Source organism: Chrysemys picta, chromosome 19 (genome assembly GCF_011386835.1).
Source record: "Chrysemys picta bellii isolate R12L10 chromosome 19, ASM1138683v2, whole genome shotgun sequence".
Classification (NCBI taxonomy): domain Eukaryota; kingdom Metazoa; phylum Chordata; order Testudines; family Emydidae; genus Chrysemys; species Chrysemys picta.
The window spans coordinates 19,936,307-19,958,423 of record NC_088809.1 but is presented as its reverse complement, the minus strand read 5'-3'; the positions used below and the strand labels follow the sequence as shown (position 1 = coordinate 19,958,423).

At 51.6% G+C, this 22,117-nt stretch overlaps 1 protein-coding gene and 1 long non-coding RNA gene across 17 annotated transcripts in view; both read right to left on the bottom strand.

Annotated features, from left to right (window-relative positions):
• Positions 1 to 22,117, bottom strand: part of LOC101934842 (uncharacterized) — a 55,710-nt gene that overhangs the window by 10,351 nt on the left and 23,242 nt on the right. For all 15 annotated transcript variants that reach the window (XR_010593873.1, XR_010593875.1, XR_010593872.1 and 12 more), the window contains 2 exons: positions 11,747 to 11,814; positions 8,881 to 9,041 (listed from right to left, as the gene is read on the bottom strand). Coding sequence is in view for 2 of the 15 variants with exons in the window: in XM_065573310.1 (XP_065429382.1) it covers positions 8,881 to 9,041; positions 11,747 to 11,814 (229 nt within the window). In the remaining 13 variants the exon portion in view is untranslated. The remainder of the gene's footprint in view (positions 1 to 8,880; positions 9,042 to 11,746; positions 11,815 to 22,117) is intronic.
• Positions 257 to 7,169, bottom strand: LOC135976602 (uncharacterized). Of its 2 annotated transcripts, none has more exons than XR_010593884.1 (2): positions 6,391 to 7,169; positions 257 to 2,668 (listed from the first exon to the last, which is right to left on the bottom strand). It is a non-coding gene; the product is annotated as an uncharacterized LOC135976602 (long non-coding RNA). The 2 variants fall into 2 exon arrangements; XR_010593885.1 differs by having other exon boundaries at positions 257 to 2,643.

Below are 22,117 nucleotides of genomic sequence, written 5' to 3'. Positions count from 1 at the left end.
TATTGTTGTGTCTACACAGGGGTTTTGATGCCACAGCTATGCAGGCCCGGGAGGGTGATTTCCCCCTACACTTGTAGCTATGTTTGCAAAACTTTGTAGCGTAGACCAAGGGTAAACTAACTCACCATAAGCCTGGTTTACACCAAAATACAAGTGCCTTTGGCCCTAATGTAATGAAAGTGGTTTTGTTAGCCAAATGGGCTCGTTTCCCCCTGGAGCTGCCCAATTACCCCAAGGAGGCACGGGAGTCTAGAAGACGGCTTCAAGTTCTTTATTGATCAGTCAGCTGAGCGGGTGTCCCCCTCGACTCATGCCAGAGGGAGGAACACACCTTACAAGCACAACTGGGCTTCTCTTATACAGAGAGACAAACAACTTAGCGTGTCTAAATTCTGCTAACCTATGCATTGTTTAAATTCAGTTCTAGTAGTAATCAGGATACATCTGTTAGCTTCCCGTCCTTCACATTCCTTTCCCAGGGTCCGTCCAACCCCCTCCCCTTTGCCATATATCTTCTATACATCCTGTATACGTGCAGCTTCATGCATGGGAAACAACAGTGAGAGCTGAGATAAGCATGTTTACTGGGATAACAAGCAGAAGCCGAGATAAACATGTTTTTCAGTTTTTGGGCCTAACAAGATTCCCCCCTAAAAAGCATTTTGAGAGCCTTATGGCCCCCAATCCTCAGCCTTCACCAGCTGGTATAGGGCCATCATTTGTTGGTGTATAATTTGATTAGCCATTCGTCGGACTAATGCAACTACACAGGGAGCAAAGCAAGCTAGGGTTAATAGGGTTGTAATAAAAAGTACAAAGAGAAGAAGGCCTTCTCGGAGCCATTCCAGTTGCAGTAACCAGGACATGAACCAGTCCATATTCCACCCACCCCATGTTTGGACCGGGACATGGGCTAGCTTCCTCATTTCTTTTGTTAGCTGTTTTACCGCCTTTCCATTATCATCTATTTGTAAACAGCAATTAGATTAGTTTAATTTTGCACAGATTCCCCCTTCTTCTGCCAGCAAATAATCAAGAACTAGATGGTGCTGGTAGAGCACATTCCTCATCTGAGTGGACTGATCGGCCAAAAGATCAAGAGCTGCAGCCGTCTGATTAGTTATTATTTTTAAAATGGCTTGCAGCCTAATTATCCGATTCAAGTTGTAAATGGGCTCCCTTGCTCCTGAGATCCACTCATTAGGATTCCATGTAGCTGGACCATAATGTTTTATAATTTTCTCAGGGGGCCACTCCTGAGCCCCCCATGTTTGGGAGCTTCCGGCGGTCAGGGTGGAATCCACGAACCGCCTTTCTCTAATTAAACCCTAATTTCCAATTTATTTTCCTGCATCTGGGGTAATAGAAAGAACAAGGGTCTTATATATCCAACATAACATATCCCAGACCAATTTGGAGGCAATCTTCAGTAGGCATAGGACCCGCAGATCCAATAATGGCCCTTTAGAGCCCAGGTTCCATTAGCAAAGGGGCCATTTCAGGTTTCCTCATTCTCATCGTCCTTTAGATGGTCAAAATATAAAGGATTACCTGGCCCTAAAGGTCCCCCCACCATTCCATCAGCTGAACTGCAATAATCACATCTCCACGCCCCAGCTCCTGCTTTCCAGACACAATCGCAGCCTCATTTTGGCTGATTGGTGCTAGACCAGAATTGTTTAAAACCCCATACTCGAGTTCCATTCTGATTCTGCCATGCCCATTGAAACCACCGTACCACGTGGTCCTTGCTAGTGGTATTGTCTAGCTGGCAACTCGTGAATAGGGCGTCAAAGAACCCATCCTGTCCTACCGCCCTGCAACCTTCGGCCGTAGGGTAGTATTGTTTGGAGCATTTCACCCAACTATTATTGGTGAGCCTTACATGGGTCTGGTTCCATTGCCCCTGATATTTAGAGCAGTCATACAGATGACAATAAGGGTCCCAGCAATCAAACCCTGGGGATAGAGTCCAATCACACTTGCTTTCTCCCAAGTACACTCCCTCCCGCCTTGTCCGATTAAGGCAGAGAATACCCATTCCAGAAGAATACAGTCGCCAGGGGCTACTATCCTCAGTCCAAACCCCCGTTCCATCGTGGACTATACTCAAATTGCTGAGCCACCATTTGGGCTGTACCGGCTGGGCTACCCAAGGCCATTCATTTAACTCCCCTGGGCCTCCGCACACCCAACAGTTACTGAGGTTAATGGATTTTGCTATTGTCTCCCCCAGCTGTAAAAACCTGTTTTCCCAACCATAATAGTGGTGGAAGCACATAAACAAAGATATTAACAATAATTTCATTATCTTTTTCTAAACAGTCCCTTTAGTCCGTCCAGTTGCTGATACTCACAGGTGGAGTCTTCACCTGTGCCACCCCGGGCGTCCGGAGCCGGGGCGGGCAGAGGGCTGGTGTCCTCTTCCGCTAGTTCAGTCTCCGGGTTAGGGTTCAGAAACCGCCTTACCCGCGTATAGTGTGTCCATTTGTCACTCCCAAGAACTTTGACTGCAGCTTGGCTGATGAGCGAGACAGTGTGCGGGCCGTCCCAGCGTGGTGTAAGGGGGTCACGCTTCCACTTCTTGACGAGGACCTGATCACCGATCTGGAATGGGTACACGGGCTAGTCCAAGGAAAGGGCCTGAAAAGGCACCGCGTCGATGCAGCTGTAACAAAACAGATTGCAACCCAGAGACCTGTTTCCATAAGGAGTCCTTCCCCATTTCCCAGTTTACATCCTCCCGGAACCCCGGGATAATGGTGAAAGCTTAAGACCCTTACGTGGGGCCCTTCGAATGCGGGTAAGGGCGAGTGGTAACGCATCAAGCCACTTTAAACTAGACTCTGTGCCTAGTTTAGTGAGGGTATCCTTGAGAGTCCTATTCATTCTTTCCACCTGTCCCGTGCTTTGCGGCCTCCAGGGTGTATGCAACTTCCATTGTATACCGAGTGCCTGGGACACCTGTTGCAAGACTTCAATACAGTCATGAGTGGGGCTGGTCTCATAGGAAACCCAAGGGTCAGGCAATAGGGTAGCTGGGTTGAGGGAACTAACTGTCTCCAGGTTAAGTTAGGGGCTAGCAAGGGCCCTACCTCATATCTGGTATGTCGACTGGGATTTAGATGCTTTTCCCCAGCGCCTGTCCCCAGTATTTGAGGCATCCCGTGGGGAACCACAACCTCAGTGTCCCCCCCCAGGGTAAACTTTTCAGCCTCCTGTACAAGGAGAGCGGTTGCTGCAACGGCCCATAAGCAGGCAGGCCACCCCTTGGCGACAGGGTCCAAGACCTTCGAATAGTATCCAATGGGTCGCCAGGTTGGCCCTGACCTTTGGCACAGGACTCCAGCTGCCACCCCTCCTCTTTAATGAACGTATAGGGTGAATGGCTTCCGGGAATCTGTGAGGGCTAGAGCGGGAGGCTGAACCAAGCCTTCTTTAAGCTCTCGAAATGCTTTTTCCATTTCCCTGGTCCATTTCTAGTGGAGTAGACCTTCTTTAGTCAAAGACTCATATAGTTGTCTGGCCTCTCCCCCATAGCCAGGGATCCAGAGTCGACAGAAGCCAGTCAATCCCAGAAAAGCCCCCAATTCTCGGGGGTGCCGGGGCTAAGGGCTGCCAAGTATAACCTGGATTCTTTCTTTGCCCAAACTGCGACTCCCTTGGCAGAGGTGGTATCCAAGGAAGGTAACCTGCTGCTTAACCAACTGAGCTTTTTCCTTTGATACTTTATATCCCTGTACCTCAAGGTGATTGAGGAGATCTACAGTTTGCTCCTTGCAGACTGTCTCTGTTTCAGTACTTAAGAGCAGATCATCGCAGTACTGAACTATGTTACATGCAGGATGGTTAGCCAGGAATGGGGCCAGGTCCCTTTTTAACTGGCTGCCAAAAATTTCGGGTGCACAGGTGTTGCGGAGTGTGGGGGAGTCAGGGCCCTGCACCCCTCTTCCCGAGATTCACTGCGACTCTCAACCAGCCAGTAAAGCAGAAGGTTTATTTAAGGACAGGAACACAGTCTCAAGCAGAGCGTGTAGGTACGACCAGACCCCCTCAATTAGGTCCCTCTGGGAGGTTCAGGGAGCTTAGACCCCAGCTTGGGGTTCCCTGCGTTGCACCACCCAGCCCAAACCGAAACCAAACTCCCAACTCCTCCCGCTGCTCCTCTCCTTTGTTCAGTCTCCCGGGCAGAAGGTGTTAATCCTTCCCACCCCCGTTCCTGGCTCAGGTTACAGCTCAGGTAGCTTCCTTCAAGGGAAGTCCCCCCTCCTCACTGCAATCCCCCTGCAACATTCCCAGGTCAAATCTGCCCTGCTCCCTGCTCCGTCACAACAGGTAAGTCCTTGTGGGACAACGGTCCAAAGTTATTGAGCTTTGTAGTGGGTATCTGGGTCCTCCCACTCAAAGGCAAACAGTCTCTACTATTAACTTGTTAATTTGTCTTAGGTCCTGGACCAACCGATACTGCCCATTAGGCTTAGGCACCCCCATTATTGGAGTATTGTATGGGGACGTGTCTTCCTTTAACCACCCGTACTGCAAAAACTTTTGAATCAGGGGTTTTAACCCGATCCGAGTGGTTAACTTAAGGGGGTATTGTCGAATTCGGACTGGGCTGCTTCCCTCCTTAAGGGAAATATGCACTGGTGTAGCATTCCTGGCTCGGGCCACGCCTCCTTTCTCTGCCCAGACCTTGGGATTTACACACACACACACACCCCAGCCAGCTGGGGCTGGCTTCCATCACTTCCCTTGCATTCCAGGGAGTGATCTCTAGCATTTATGAGAGCCATCTGATAATTAGAGGCTTGTTGCTTAGGGATTCTGACTTCCATTGTCCCGTTATCGAATGAGATCTCCGCCTGTAATTTAGTGAGGATATCTCCTCCGAGCAGCGCTATGGGGCAGGAGGGACTGCAAACAAACTGATGGGAAATTTGACGGTCCCCTATTTTTACTAGGAGAGGCAAAGTTTTTTCCAAAGCTGTAGTTTGTCCCTCTATCCCCTGGACTATGGCACGTCCCCAAGCTTTATCTCGGGGAGCCTTATTAAGGGGGGAGCAAACTAAGAGTGGCCCCAGTATCAATAAGGGCTTCAATTGGGCGGCCCTCCACTTTAATTTTTACTGTGGGATCCAGGCTGGCAGCTTGTGCTGTCAGGAGGGGCCGCTGGGTTCCCCGACCCCCCTATGGGGAAGACTCCTCCCCTGAACGTCCTGTACTGTTGTAGAGGATAGGAAGGGACGGGGTTTTATCTTTACGTTCCTTTCCCATGGCCTGTCACCGGGGGCATTCATTCTTCCAGTGCCCCTCTTTCCTACAGATAGCGCACTGATTTCGACCCAGGCAGGGGCCCCGCCCCTTCCCCGGTGGCCCTGGCCGTCCCTTAACTTTGTCCCCCCTTTCTTCATATCCTTTCCTTTGGGCCATGGCTAAAACGTGGGCCCCTTTCTTCCGAGAACGGGGGATTCTGTTGCTTCCAATTATATAGATCACTAGTGGTAAAGGGAACATATACCATAGTGAGATTACCCTCAGGGGCAGAGGGAATCACAGCCCACAGACAAAATTTCTTAACAGGGAAACAGGGTTTCCTAACAGGGGCACGGGCCATTAAGGTTTTAATAGTTTGTGATCTACATTTTTGCAACCATGGGGGATGATTGGCCACAAGGTCCTGCCAAATATCTATATAGGGATATTGGTCCCAATGCCCATCCCAGGTCACAATAGTATGTACTGCTTGTACAACCCCTGGTTTGAGCGTCCCTCCCTCGGGCCATTCCACCCCGAATGTCATCCATTCAAGAGTACAGAATTTTACAAGCTTGTCTTTACATAATACAATTCCATAATTAGCCTGGCGTCTAAACGCCTTCCAGTTATCCAGCATACATCCCAGGGGTGTCCAGGAGAAGGTGCTTTGTCCGGACCCCATTATGCTTTACCCAGAGTTTTCCGAGACAGAGATATCAAGAGGGGGAAGAGGTATAGATCTAGTTCTAACTCAGATATCCGCTGGGTCACGAGGTTCGGCTGACCCCCCTTGCAATCAAGATATCCTGGTCATCGGGTTTCCCCTTGCAGGAGTCTTGGGGCGGCTGAAGTCAGCTTAAGCCTCAGACCTGTCAGCGGCACTCATTCATCTTTCACACAGATCCTTTAATCAGTTACAATCTCGGTTTCCAACACACCATTAAGAGGAGAAACAAGATTACCCCTCCTATAAACAAGAGTAATCCCTGAGGTTGCTCCAAGTCCCAATAATTGTTAAAAACGGCTCATGGACTTGTGGAGTTAGTTACGTTACTCATTGGCCATTATTTGCTTACCCTTTAACCAAAAACACAACAACAAGACATTTACAAAGCTACAATACTGTTAACATACCTTCCCGTATACAGGCTGCCTAGGGGATTTCCACTGTCCAACCCACACCTCGGGGGCGTTATTCCTCAAACCCAGGAGGTAAACGCACTTACCGCCCGAAGTGGCCGCGTCCGGCAGTCAGACTTCCCCTCCTTCTGAAGCCGTCTTGCTTCCATGTCCTTCAGAGTTCTCTTCAGAGAGGACGCAGCCGCCCCGGCCGATTGTGACGATCCGAGGCCCGAGCAAAGCAACAGCTCGAGGTGGCCACTCCTCGGAATCGCCCTCGGCCGTCGGTCAGTGCCCTCTACAGGGAGAGAAGTCCCGGCGGAGTCGCCATTTGTTAGCCAAATGGGCTCGTTTCCCCCTGGAGCTGCCCAATTACCCCAAGGAGGCACGGGAGTCTAGAAGACGGCTTCAAGTTCTTTATTGATCAGTCAGCTGAGCGGGTGTCCCCCTCGACTCATGCCAGAGGGAGGAACACACCTTACAAGCACAACTGGGCTTCTCTTATACAGAGAGACAAACAACTTAGCGTGTCTAAATTCTGCTAACCTATGCATTGTTTAAATTCAGTTCTAGTAGTAATCAGGATACATCTGTTAGCTTCCCGTCCTTCACATTCCTTTCCCAGGGTCCGTCCAACCCCCTCCCCTTTGCCATATATCTTCTATACATCCTGTATACGTGCAGCTTCATGCATGGGAAACAACAGTGAGAGCTGAGATAAGCATGTTTACTGGGATAACAAGCAGAAGCCGAGATAAACATGTTTTTCAGTTTTTGGGCCTAACAGTTTCAAATCACACCTGAAGTTAAAACGCTGCAGGGAGACAAGGCCTCAGACTGGTGCTAGTTTGTGGGCAGAGCAGGCCTGAGAGACCGTCCCTGCCCCAGTGATCTTCCAGACAAAGGGGGAGAGGGAGGAAACGAACATAAACAAGAAACCATCTGATTCTTCTACGCTGGGCAGGACAGAAAGGAGGTTGGGGGAGGCCAAAGTTTTCTCATGCGCTCTGTGGAGTTGATGGGCAATAGGACCCTTTTGTTTATCGAGATGGTAAAAGTGGTTTTAGACTCTGGAATGTGGACTGCTTGGAATGTGCTAGGAACTGGACTGGGGCCAGCGTAGCTGGCGGCTGGAAGAATATGTTTGGGTGATGGCAGGGAGATTAATATGGAGGATTTGTAGGGTTACCGTATTTTGAGCCTCCAAAAGGAGGACACTCCACGGGGCCCCGTCCCCAGCCCCGCCCCAACTCCGCCCCCTCCTCTGCTTCCCGCGAACATTTGATTCGCGGGAAGCCTGAAGCAGGTAAGGGGGGTGTGGGGGGAGGAGGCGCGGCCCAGTCTGGCCCCCCAGCATCTCCAGCCTGGGTCGGCTCGGGCCCTGGGGTGCCGGCCCCGGGCCCGGCCCCCGGCCCGCCCAGCACTGCCGGTCCCCGGCCCGGCCCCCGGCACCGCACCGCCGGCCCGGCCCCCGAGCCCCCGGCTCGGCACCGCACCGCCGGCCCGGCCCCCGAGCCCCCGGCTCGGCACCGCACCGCCGGCCCGGCCCCCGAGCCCCGGCTCGGCACCACACCGCCGGCCCGGCCCCCGAGCCCCGAGCCCCGGCTTGGCACCACATCGCCGGCACGGCCCCCGAGCACCCGGCCCAGCACCGCCGGCCCCGCATGTTCCGATTTTCCCGGACATGTCTGGCTTTTTGGGATTTCCCCCCGGACGGGGATTTGGAGGCCAAAAAGCCGGACATGTCCGGGAAAATCTGGACGTATGGTAACCCTAGGATTTGCCGTGAAGGAAAAGGGGTGGCTTTCGTCTAAAGCCATGGGATTAGATGTAGCTGCTGGGTGGGGTGCAAGTTTGGACTGTTGGGCATGGGTGGGTGGGTGGTTTTGGGGGGGGGGGGCACTGTTTGAGAGAAAAGCATGAGCCAGTGGGTGAAGTACTAGTCTGGGACTTGGGAGAGCCTGGTTCAAGTCCCTGCTTTACCACAAACTTCCTGTGGGACCTTAAGCAAGTCAGTCAGCGTCTCTGGGCCTCAGTTCCCCTTCTGGACAATGGGATCCCAGCTCCTAGGGATCCCTCACCTCACACTGCCAGGGCTTACTGATGATGTGTGCTCTCCTGAGCTTCGTAGCCAGGCAGGGGCTCGCTCTCCTGGGTGGGGGCGGAGCAGTTCTCTCTTCCGCAGCGGCCTGATCCTGTACCACCGCAAGCAAAGGGCATTTTCACATTGACTTTAATGGGATCAGAATCAGGTCCTGGTGCATTCCTCAGCCAGAGGCACATTCCACAGCACCTAGGCATGGGCCAGGCCCTGCTTTTCACACCGATGCTTAGTGTGTTAAAGGTTCACAGTAACCCGGAAAAAACACGGCACTCCGGTGCCTGCTGTTGAACCAAGGGCTTGGTCTCTGTTTCCTATCCCACTTGCATGCTGCATTCCAGGCCAGGCTAAATCACACAGGCCTCATGACGGCAGAGGGACAGGGCTAGGAAACACACGCTCACCTCTCACCAGCAAGCTGCCAACGTCCATGGACATTTCGACTTTGTCCCCTGCGCCCTGGTACTCTTGTGCCAATTCGTGCGCCACCACGGCATTGCTGAGCCTCGCTGACGTTTCAGTGCCACTGAACTGCAGCCTGAAGTGCTCCGTGAAGGGACTTGGGCTGCAACAGAAGCAGAGGTGGTAGCGGCAGGGAAATGGCCTCTGCCCAGCTCCTAACCCACTCCCCTTCGGGAACAGATGTCCTCGTTACCCATAATCCACCCTGAATGCATCAGAGGCAGGAAGATCGCTAGAGAGGCAGCCTGTGGTACCTGGCAGACCAGTCTGTGTGACCCCTGGCACGCTGCATCCCAAACATCAGGGGAAATCAATCTGGAAGGTTCTGGATGTTCTGGTCTCAGAACTTGGTTGAGACGATCCAGACATTCCCCCGACAGCAGCATGAAATGCGAACTGCGAAACGGGCCGCCGGGATGCTGAGCGCTCACAACGCCGGCTGCACTCGGCACTTCTCCGAGCCAGGCCCGTCAGAGCACCGGACAGATAGTGACAGACAACGGCACCCACAGGATCTCTCTGAGCCGGTTTGAATGAGCCAGACCAATAAAGGGGGAGGAGGGGACATGGTGTACGGGGAGGTTATGGTGATTTTTATCCCTTTCATCACCTGCTCCTGTAATGTACCGTATGGCTCTGGCCTTCTATTCTGATCCCTCTGGCAGATAAATGCCTCAAAATACAGTGTGAGTGGCCAAAGTCACTTAGGGGCTGTTATGTCCCACTGAATTTTACTGAGACTTTGACTTCTTAGGGCCAGATTGCATTGTTGGGTGCCTAAATACCTTTGTCAAATAGGCACCTAGTAGAATTTTCAAAAGTGCCTAAGCACCTGGGCTTGAAATCAATGGGGGTTCGGCGCCTAGTGCTTTTGAACACCTTGCTAGGTGCCTAGCTCCATCTTTAGGTGCCTAAATACCTTTAAAAATCTGGCTCCTGGTGTCTGTCACTTTGAACATAGGAGTCTAAGTCTTACTGAAATTCTCCTATGTCATTTGGGCACCTCTGAAAGTTTTACCCTGTAGCAAAATCTAAGGTATCACTAATATGAGTTAATTCATGTGGTCATTTTTTATTTATTAGTACAGTACTTTTAATCATAATCAAGCGAGGAAATGTAATCAGTCCTAGGAAGTGTAATACTGTAGTTTGGCTTGTCATTTCTTTGCGGTGTGCGCTGAGGGTGCTGAGAGCGACAGTGAATTTGTTAGGATTTGCTAAGTGTGTTGATGGTCGTGGGCAGACGCTCTGGGTCTGGTATAGTGCTGGGTGAGACAGCTGCTCTGGGATTTCCTTGTTTTTTAGTTACGGCGGTGTTCTGAGGTAATAGATCAGGCTCCAGCCTTCACGGCGGGCCCTTTTGTCAATAATCAGCCAAATCAAAGCCCTGGCCCAAACTCTGGGACAGTCCAGATGTGACCATTGTGATGCAGCGTTACTACTTTTTAATCCATTTAAGCCACATGGCTAAATCTCAGCTCCATGCAATTGGATAAGAGGAAGGGGAGTAGGAAAGGAGAGAGAGGAATACACACCACGTTATTCCTACCTCTAATTTTCCTAGTGTAGCCTGTTTGCCAATGTAAGGTCTTCAGGGTGTGGATTGCACATGGCAGGCAGGCCCATAAAGTACCCAGTATGACATCATAGAAATGTCATAGGGGACGGGGCCCAAAACCTGTTTGTGGTCGTTTCTGATTGGCACAAGCAAAGTTTACACCAAGTAGGGGAGCAGGTGCCTCAAAGTCTGGCTTCGCCCCCAAAAGGTGAGGAAATGCATATTGCTTTAGAATGCGTGCAACACTGAATGACAAAAGAAGAGGCCAGGGCAATACCGGTATGGGCAAGTTTTACAGGATGCAGACAGGAACTCATCTCAGCACAGGGCAGAGGCTGGTTGACCTGTGTGTATGCATTGTCAGTGCAGATCACAAGAGAAAGAGAGCTGGCACAGAACCTGAACATGTCTGCAGACTTCAGGGATGATGAATTTTTGTGGAGACGAATGTCCGTACATTGTGTGTTCAGGAAAGGTGGCTGTGTCCACTAAGGATGTTGTACTGGTTCTGATCAAATACGAACCTGACTGAACACTTGATCGAAGACGCTTGTTTGAGCTTTGGGTTTGTTTGGGTCATTTTCCTGCCCTTCTGCACCTCACAAAGTAGAAGGCCTGGGATTCTTATCAGGATCACAACTCCTACCGCATTTCTGAGCCAGGGGCTCTCAGAAGATTTGCAGCCAAATTGATTAAGCTTCCCAAAATTGGGGAGTCTGCCCACCACTACTGTCAACACAGTGGCAAGACTGCGGTTCTCATAGACTCATAGACTTTAAGGTCAGAAGGGACCATTATGATCATCTGGTCTGACCCCCTGCATGCTGCAGGCCACAAAACCGTCCCTACCCCTTCCCTGGACTCTGCTGTTGAAGTCCCCAATCCTGTGTTTTAGTGACTTCAATTGGCAGAGACCCTCCTGCTAGAGATCCCTGCCCCATGCTGCGGAGGAAGGCGAAAAACCTCCAGAGGCTCAGCCAATCTACCCTGGAGGAAAATTCCTTCCCGACCCCAAATATGGCGATCAGTAAGACCCCGAGCATTTAGGCAAGAGTCTCTAGCCTGACCTCTGTTAGCCATTATATTATTTACCCACCATTGCTTGGTATTCCTTGGCTACTATGTTTTACCATTAAACCATTCCCTCCATAAACTTATCTAACTTAATCTTAAAACCAGACAGGTCCGTCGCCCCCACGCGGTTGTGTGATGAGCCAGCATTGTGAAATACACCAGGCTACTGCACCTACCTCAATGCCAGCACAGCCAAGCCCTGGTAGCTCTTGTTCAGGGCACTCCTACCAAACGCACCAGCGATCTGCAACAGAGAGGGAACAGAATGAGTTCCAGACTGGTCCTCCCGCTGGTGGGTTGGGGGTGGATTTCCCCTGTGCTCAGAACAAGGTTGGGCTTTTTCTTAAAAATAAAATGTATTTTGATGCTGCCTCTACAGCCCTGGAAACCAATGCCCTTGATTTATCCAAAGCCTGGGCAGCAGCAAGGCTACCTTTCCACATGGTGTGCCCGCTGCTGTGCCAGGACTACGTGGCAGCATGTGGTAAGAGTTCATTCACCACGGCCCCTCAGTCCGTGACCTCTCCGCTAAGCCACCAGCGGGAATCCCAGTCAGAGCCAATAGTGAGGCTGGGTTTCATGATGTAGTCGTGCAGGTCCATTAGGAACTGGGTGTGGGAGCACATCTGAAAGCCGATCCCTACCAACTGGTCTTTCCAGCCAGCTCTCTGTATGACTCAACCCCTCCGTGACTTTTCTTCTCCTTATCACTCTTGGTTTGTGCTCTGCTGAGCTCTATACCTCCTGCTCCCATCCAGCGATTGAGGTCTTTAACCTGAGCAACTGCTGAACTCCGATGAACCGAGAGAGCAGAATTCCACTCTTGTCCATCCTGACTCCTGATCAGAATCTAACCCACTTTGTACTTTCTACAAGAACTTTATTGACTTTGCAGTGAAAGTCAACTGAGTTTAGAAACCGCGCAACAGTGGAAGGCCTGTGGACTCCTTCATGTAGCTAGCTGAGGTCAGCCCTACAAGCCCCCTCCCCCAACACAGTCAACCTAGTGTTGATCTCAACTAGCTGCACGGAGTAAAATGCCCAGTGCCTTGCCTCTGGGATTTCACAGCAAGATAGCGATCTCCATGCAAAACCTCCCATTTTGTGCTGTGAAGATATAGCCCCAGACTTGGATCAACACTCAGCAGGGCCGGCTCTAGGCACCAGCAAAAGAAGCTGGTGCTTGGGGCGGCATATTTTTAGGGGCGGCATGGCCCGTGCCAGAATGCCGCCCCTAAAAATGTGCCCCGGCCGCCCTAGCTCACCTCCGCTGCTGCTGCCACGGCGCGCGAAACAGCTGATTCGCGCGCTGCTACTCGCCCTCCCTCCCAGGCTCTCAAACCTGGGAGGGAGGGGGAGCAGCGGCGCGCCTCGGCGGCTCCCCCTCCCTCCCAGGCTCTCAAAACTGGGAGGGAGGGGGAGATCCCGAGCGGCCGCGGCACGGCGCCGCTTCTCCCCCTCCCTCCCTCCTAGGCTTGAGAGCCTGGGGGGAGGAGGCAGGGCTGGGGATTTGGGGAAGGGGCAGAGTTGAGGGGGGGCGGGGTAATTAAATAAGGCTGGGGGAGGGGGGCGGCCAAAATTGTTTTTGCTTTGGGCGGCAAAAATCCTAGAGCCGGCCCTGACACTCAGCCCCAGTTTGTGAACCTGGCCTGGGTTCTCAGCTCACCCACATCCTACTACTTATCCGCTTCACTTTCCGCCTTAGCAATATGTCCAAGTGGGGGGAAGAGTTTTGGGTGGGCTCCGCTGCTGTCAGAGGTGTGGTTGCAGCTTGGGTAGATATACCCACGCTAGCTTTGATCTGGCCAGTGCAGCTAACAATAGCAGTGAAGACTCAGAGGCGTGGGCTAGAAACACAGTACATACCCAGGGGTCCCGGCAGGCTTGTAGCTGGGCTGAAGGTCATGCCACTGTCGTTCCTGGTAATTTTAGCCATGCTAGCTAGCATGGGTGTGCCCACCCGAGCTGCCATCACACCTCCGATCGCAGGGAGGACGCACTGCCACAGGCAGTCTGGAAAGTGGACCAGTCCTGCCGGGGCCATAATTACCTGCCTCTCAGCTGGAGGAGGGGGCGGGACTAATGGGGTCATGTGACAGCCTGGTAAACACCTGGGCTTTAAAAGGGCAGAGGGCTCAGTGTGGGGAGGACCCACAGGGAGCGTGTGGGCTGCTGTGGCAGGTCCTGAAGCGGGGTCTGGAAGGGCTCCAGAGAAGCAGCCGGGAGTCAGGGCTCTGTCCCAGAGCAGAGGGACTGGAAGGGAGCCCAGAGGGCTGGAGCTGAGCCCGCAGGATGGGCTGAAGAGAGGCCCAGCGGGTGGAAGAACCTTTTGTTTGTTTGGCCTTTTGTTACCCTGGAAGGGGTTAAGGTTTAGTGAGTCACTTGGCCAGAGGGCTCAGCTGTGGCACCACCTCCAGCCTGTGTGGGAAGGCAGCAAGGGCCCACCAGGGAGGGGGCAACTGAAGCAGGGAGCAGAGGCAGTGCCACATTAGGTCAGCAGGAGTTGTTACAGGGTAGCCACGCCTGTGACACAAACCCTTCAAGATTTTCCTGTTAATATTTATTTCACCGCCGTCCCCAAGCAGCACAAAGATGAATCAGAGTTGCTGCTTTCTATGCGAGCGAGTGGTGCTTCAAACAAACACGAACGAGTACCCTGGACACCATAAGAAACAAAGGAAGATGACAAATTCTCTGCCTCCTATAGGCTATGCCTGCACTTAAACCCATCTGCGGGGTAGACCCTCACTACAACGACGGGAGGAGTTCTCCGATCGCTGTAGGTGATCCACCTCCCCAAGAGGAGACAGCTAGGTTGGCTGAAGAATTCTTCTGTCGGCCTAGCATTGTCTATGCTGCTGCTGAGGTCGGCTTAACTACGTCACTCAGGGGTGTGGATTTTTCACATCCCTGAGCAACGTAGTTGGGTTGACCTAATATTTTAGTGTAGGCCTGGCCTGAGTCACTGAGGAGACCTGTGTGTTTGTGTTACTCTGCTCAGACTTGTTTCTGGGCATGCACAGCTGATCCCTGTGTTAGGACAGATGGGCCAGATTTTCAGCAGATGTAAATATCAGCGTAGCTCCACTGACTTTCAGCGCAACTCCATCTGTTTACGCCAGATCCGGCCTGGCAGTGCTGCCAACCCGAAATGTTCAGAAATTGTGATCAGGCCTTAAAAATCACGAGATCAGCTTGAAAATAATGATTTAAAAATATTAAGTCTTAGACGTTCTTTTCATTTGCCTCCTGTCATTAGGGAGCTTAGGAGTCACGTTTTCAAGCTTTTTCAGAACCAGAAAGGAGTGCCCGGCCTTAACAGCGGCAGAGCTGGTGTGTCGCTGTGACGAACTGGGACTGTTCTTACTGTGGTCTTTGAATGCTGAGTGGGGAGTGTTGGCGAGTGTGGCTAGGACAGTCTGCATTGGGGGATGGGAGACTGGCCGTGAGGGAGAATACCTGAGCATGTAACATGAGAACCCAGGAAGGGGTTAGAGGCCAGGTGACACCTTTGCCCGGGAAACTGAACAAAGGCTGTGGGAGGGGACGCTGGGGGGAGAGTTTCAGAGCTGGCTCGTGGAATGGCTGGGAGGCAGACAGGCCTCTGACCCCCCAAGGGGGCTGTGGTGCCCTGGGACCCCAAGATGCACCTAATTGGGGGGGATCCTGTTGTCTGTGCCTGCAAGACCTGTCTTGGACTGTGTTCCTGTCGTCTAAATAAACCTTCTGCTTTACTGGCTGGATGAGAGTCATGGTGAATCGCAGGAAGCCAGGGGTGCAGGGCCTGGTGTCCCCCCACACTCCGTGACAGTCGCTATAATGAAAGCTGAGATTCTCAGGTAATAACCTGATCCCAACAGCTGGGCCTTCATGAAAAACACCAGATAATGGAAGCGTTGCAACAGTGAGTCCTTCCAGTTCTTTGCAGTCATTCACGGCTTGTTTTAGCATTACAAACCAGTCAGATCTCCCAAGCTAAGCAGGATTGAGCTAGATCAACACTTGGATGAGAGACCTTGGTGATTCGTACATCATCAGTTCCCAAAGGGATGGATCTGCCAGGCTTACGGGGTCAAGCAGTCACCTGTCCCAGCTATGGATCCACTATACCAACCCACTTCCTTCACACGCCATGTGGAAGTACGGCCAGATCTGTTGCAAGCAGGGATGTCAACAGAACAGCGCCTTCCACCAGTTCTAATTTCAATCCTATATATTTATCTTCCCCAGTGGCACAACATACACCTGCACTGTTTACACAACGCAACACGTACGCCTCGCTGTGTTTTATACACCAGCCCCTCGTCCCGTTCTAGGCGGCGCTAGCCATAATGGCTGGCGCACTCACAGAAGTCACAATGCAAACGGCAACAGTCACTCCGCTGGCCAACAAAACTCTCACACGTGCACCCAGATACCGTGGGGATGGGCACCTTGTATGCGTGGGTAATAATAATAAACTATGATGATTCATAACTGACGGGGCAGGCCCATGGCTGTTTTGAGGAGAGAGTTTATCACCGCAAGCTCTTCAGCTCTTGTGCTGTCACCGGTGAGCTTCAAAACAAGTCTAATAACACCTTGTAATCTGTCCAGGAAAAAAAATCAAACTCCTCTACATTCTGGCTGCATTCAGGTATCTTAATAAGACTCTGTGGACTTCTAACGACGTTCTGCAGACTAGAGCACTTCCCTGAGGAGGGCTTATTACACCTCATTGTGGGGACTGGTCCCTAGGGCCCTGTTTCCTTTCTTTTAACTTTACCATTTCATGAATTAGTCATGTCACAGGCACTCTTGGCCTCTCCCCCACGTGAAAGCCACTCCCCCTTTATAGATGCATTATGGGAGGAAATAAGCAGGGGTCAGGCTTTAGGATGCTGTGCAGAGTTGCAGAGCGATTCTGCTGATTCACCCTGGCAATCAAACCAGATGGGGCTCATTAGCTCCAGCTTTACTAAGGTCTGCCCTACACCTAAAACCTAGAGCACCAGGGCATCCTTAGGCCTCCGTTGCTGCTTGCTCAGTTACATGGGGTCTGCAGAGTGACACAAGGGTCTTCTTCCTGTTCAGATAGTTTTACTGCAGGATAAATGTGTAAATGCTAGGAAAGAAAGCAGAAGCCAGAGATTCCCTGGGAAACAAGGGTTTGCTGTTTTTTCTCCTCTAGGGCACTGATGACGCTAAGTCCTGTGTAAAGTGATCCTGCCACACTGATAAGAGCTGCACAGAGACCTTAGAGAGATGCGGAGTAAATAGCAAGTGACTATCTCAGCCTGTTTCCAGCAGAGCTCTTTGAAGCGGTGACTGATTAAGATTCCTGCTGCGATGGAAGTGAGGGGATTTGAAATGTCTTGATCAGGTTGTTCTTCACCTCCCGGCTGGGTGGGTCTTCAGGGGAAAGGTCAGAGGAAATAACTCAGGTTTGAAGTTAAAGCCCATTACTTCTAAAGAAGAGCGTCCACGCGGGTTTGCTGCGCTTTAACGTCACACCTTTAGTTAATTCATCTTCACTTTCCTGAGCGTCCCCATGTACACAAGCCCAAAGCGGGGCCAAAAATGCATGATGGGTCTAGACACGTAGATTTCTTCCTCCAGATTGGGGTGTTTGAGTCCTCAGTGGGCTCTCTCTAGTCATCTTAGGCCTGGTCTACACTTCAGAATTACATTGGCCTAGCTACGTTGTGAAAAATGTCGTGCCCCAAGCACCGTAGTTAGATCAAACTAGAATCCAGCGTAGATGCGGCCAGGTTGACGGAAGAATTCTTCTGTCAATTTAGCTCCCGCCTCTCGGAGAGATGGATTAACCGCATCAGCGGAACCCTCCCCCAGGAAGCATCTATAGTACGGCCCTACAGCAGCCGTAGTGCAGACATATCCTTCGGATCTCCCAGAATGCTCATCACCCTCATCTCTTAGTGCCAGTATTCGGGCTTTATACAGCGCGCGGCATGATCAAAGCCCTGTATGGACCTCAGCTAATAAATCTGAATTCATTACAGGCTTTGCTGGTTCCCAAGCAGGTCATGTTTCAGGGGCAGAGGATTAGAGAACGAATAATTAATCAGGGGCAAAAAGGTTAAATTCTTTCCTCCCTCTGGAACTTTGTAGGCCCGAAGGAGCTTTACCCCACTCCACATCCCAGCACCTCCATCGGGGCTGCTTGCTTAGCTGTAACCCCTCTTGCCTCGCCGGATCTGCTCTCCAGACAGCAACCTGACAGTCCCTTTCGGAGGGCAGCCCTCACCTACCTTGCCGTGGATTAGCTGGCAGTGGGGAGAGGGGTGTTTCTGTCCATGCTGCCCTTCAAGCCCCAAGGCCGGACATACATCTCCCCAGACGCCAGCTACAAGCTGTCTCATTCATTTCAGACCCATTTTCCAGCATCCCTGTTTATTACTGTCACTTGCAGGCATCACCTATGCTGGTTGCAGAACTAAGCTCATAGAGAACTTGACACCCATTCAAGAAATTAATCCTGCTCGGTGCCTCCGCCGGGCCTGCAATCCCGTCTACAAACACAGCGGAGCTGAGCCTCACAACCCCCCATGGGGGAGGGGGCGGCGGAAGGGTCCTTATCCCTGTCTTTAGTGATGGGTCCAAACTGGATCCAAACCTCCCCGCTTTCGAGGGGTGCTCGGACTCAGGTCTGCTCTCTGACAGCGGCCAGCTTTGGGTGCCGGAGGGGAAGATGTAAAACACACACGAGGCACCTAATTCTGTGACACGCCAGCAGGGAAGTTCTGTCCGGACCCCACCTCATGGCTTGACACACGAGGTGTCAGAGACCTGGTCACCTGAGCCCACCTACGTTCAGTGGAGAATCCAATGTTTGGCTTTATCTCCCCTGTCCCTTCTAGGGGCCTGAGTTACCCCATCTAGAAACCTGTCTCTTACCTTCGATCCTTGCCAGATCAGACGCTATGAACAGGTACATAACGGGGGATTTCTGCTGATGCTCCTCCCAGCAGCACTGTGAGAAGGATCAGTGTCTTTGGGAAACGAAGTTGAGACTTGGACTTTTCCTGCCTCTTATTAGCCTTTTATTTACCGACAAAGCCCTGTAAGATAGGTCAGAATTTTCAAACCCGCTGCCTATCAGGCTGACCAATGTTTCCTTGTACTCCCCCTTCTGTCTGTATCCATTTGTTGTCTCGTATACTGAGATTGCCAGCTCTCTGGGGCAGAGACCGTCTTTTTGCTCTGTGTTTGGACAGCACCATGGGGTCTTTGTCCAGGAAGGGGGCTCCTCGGCTCTCCGAGAATACAAATAAACAATAATCATTCATTCAGAATAAATCAGAGCGAGCTAAAATGGTGCTAGCTTTGACTTCTGCTCCGAGCCATGTTATTGCTCAGAGATTATCTCGGACAAGTCATTCTGAAAAATTAGGAACAACTAAATGACCGGTTCCTAGAACTACTGTTCTGCCTTCCCTCGGCAGATTCTTCTGCCATGGCACATGTCAGGCAGACCTTGTACCGTAATGCTGACACAGGAATTACCGTAACTGGTGGGTTCTCCTTGACATTCATGTGTGCAACGCCCATTTGTTATGTTCCTCTTTTATGTCAGTGGGAAGAGTGGGGTGCGTCTCTCTGCATTCAAAGCTCAGATGAATGAACAGATAGAGAAACGCAGTGTTGCCAACTCTTGCGGTTTGATCACAAGTCTCGCGATATTTGGTGTTTTTAACTATCCCCTCTCCCCCCGCCCCCAGCTGCTTGATTTAAGAGACTGCAGGGGAATCTCAGCTTTTATTTAAACCCCGCCCCAGCAAACAGCAGTAGGTCAAAGTGCGCTAGGGAACTTTTAGTGTGCAGCAACAGGGTCCACCTGGACAATTAGTGCGTGGCACCCTGGTGCGCTGTTGAGTTACATCTCAGCTTGCCATACTCTGTGCCGTAAGCATGTGTTTAACCCCCGTGGCTGCAAAGAGAAGGTTGGAAGTGTGAAGCAAGTGGATCCAGAAGGCAAATAAGAGAGCCCAAAATTTACTATTTAAAAAAAAAATCTCATGAATTTTAAGTCAATCTTGTGATTTTCTGGGGCTTGGCTCTGGATTTTGGCGCTCATGAGTTTGGCAATATTCCAACGCCCCAACAGAAGTGCCTCCAATTTCTGACCATAGAGGAACCATGACGTGTACACACATTAAGGGTCCCCTTCTCTTCATGGGATGCACAGCGGGGGCTCCCACTGATTTAAGAGACCCCCCCCTCAGAATGTGTTAATGACAGTTGAAATTTCTGAGCTGGTGGTGGCCCTCTTGACTTCATCGTGGCACACCTGGAGCGAGGAGTAGAACTCCTGTGATAACGATTTAATGATTGTAAAAGGAGCTTTTCTACCCTGGGCATGTGCAACAGCGCATGAGATTTGCACGTGCATCTGTCCCAGTTGTGTATGCAAATCTTGCAAGCCAGGCATGGCCCTTGCCAGTTAGACACACAACCTGCCATTTGCGTGTGAAACTGCCTGATTGCACTAAGCCCCACGCAGCATCCCTGCTCTAAACGCCCGATCCCCTGCTATGCATGTCCCTAACATCCCCTCATCAGTCCTCCAACATCCCTCCATGCATCAACCATCCCCCGTCTCACAATAAATAAAAACCCCGGCAATGAACACAAACGAAAACTTACCAAGACTATACACCATTATCATAACTAATGATTACAAAAACTTTGGCAGGGATATTAAATCTTAATACCACCTATGGTGTCTATAGTACTTTTGAGCCATAGACCTCAAAGGAGGTGGGTATCATTATCTCCGTTTTACAGGTGGGGAAACAGATACAAGGAGGAAAGTGACTTGCCCAAGGTCACCCAGCAAAGCAGTGTCAGAGCTGGGAACTGAACCAAGTTCTCCTGAGTCCCAGTCCAGTGCCCTATGCACTAGGCAGCATAAGAACATAAGAATGGCCATACTGGGTCAGATCAAAGGTCCATCTAGTCCAGTATCCTGTCTTCTCACAGTGACCAATGCCAGGTGCCCCAGAGGGAATGAACAGAACAGGCAATCGCCAAGTGATTAATTAATTAACTTCTAACTATTAGAGACCAGGATGAGAGCTAATGTAGGGGGCAGATTCTCCCCCATCTGCTGCAGTGGGGGGAGGGGTTCTTACATCATCCTCTGAAGCATCTGGTGCTACCAGACATGCGTCTGACGAAGTGGGCATTCACCCATGAAAGCTTATGCTCCCATACATCTGTTAGTCTATAAGGTGCCACAGGACTCTTTGTCGCTTTTTACAGATCCAGACTAACACGGCTACCCCTCTGATACTTGACACTGTCAGAGACAGGCCACTGGAAAGGATGGTCCTTGGTTCTGAGCCAGTCTGGCAACTCTTGTGATCACCCCAAAGCCTTCTGAGCCGCCTCTCGAAGGATGTCCCCGAAACACCTGGATGAGCGTGCAGGGGAGAAGCCTCCTGCATCTGCACCAGCAGGAGTGAGAGGAGAGTCAGGTACCCCGAGCTCTGCTGGCAGCAGGAAAAACAAACGACTGTACATTTGATGTATCGTGGGGTACCAATGGTCAGCACAGCAGAAGCTGACGTCCACAGGAGTTTGGACTGTAGGAGTGACATGGCACTGAAATGACATCTTGGGATTTATCTGCTATCAAATCACCCCACGGGCCAGTCTCATTGGCACCTATAGACTCCATGAGGGGAGGGTTTCTCGTCCCATCCCAGACTGAATTTGTGAATGTTCCATTTAAAAGCACTCCCGTCCCCCAGTCTCTGCCCAGACCCAGGCACAACCCCACTCCCTGGGGAGCACCTGAACCTGGGACATCACATGCTGCCCAGCTGGCTGGCACCCAGGAGAGTAAGCATGGACTTTGGTGCTGAATGGGGAGGTTAAAACCTCCCCCCAGGCGTGAGCTAAACACATTTCACACAAAGAAAAGGGAGGGTGATTTGCTGACCTCATGGAACAGTGGGAATGCCAGAAAACACACAGAGGAGTCTGTGTGGGGGAGACCCAGAGAGGATATTAAGTCATTGCCTAATGGTTTGCAGCTCATAATCCAAACTGGGGTCTGGAGGAGCAATGGTGTAGTTGCTTGGCCCCTCCCTGCCTGGGGGAGTTGACCAGTGGCAGAGCAGAGGGAAGCAGGACTCCGGGGTTCTCACCCTCACTCTGTCTAAGCCTCACTTGATGGACCCTCTATCACAGTTAACTAGTGACGTGCTTTGAGATCACCAGATGGAAGGTCTTTCCCAGCTTCCCCAACGCTTGCTGGACCTCGCCAGACCCTGCACCCCATTCCCTCCTCAACACAGTGTTCCCTTTGCCAACAACTTGGATGAAAGTTCACTCCCCGCCCCGACACACACCATGCACTGGAATGACCGGCCGTGCCGAGCCAGCCACAGCTGTCACGGGCACAAAGGGGAGAAGGGAGCCCGTCCAAGAGCGTAAGTGCTCAGTCATGCACATGCAGCCTGGGCAGGCCTCCCAGCCCTTGGGAACGAACACCGAGCTTCGCAGCCAGAGGGAGGAGAGATGGGGCCTGGGAAATATCA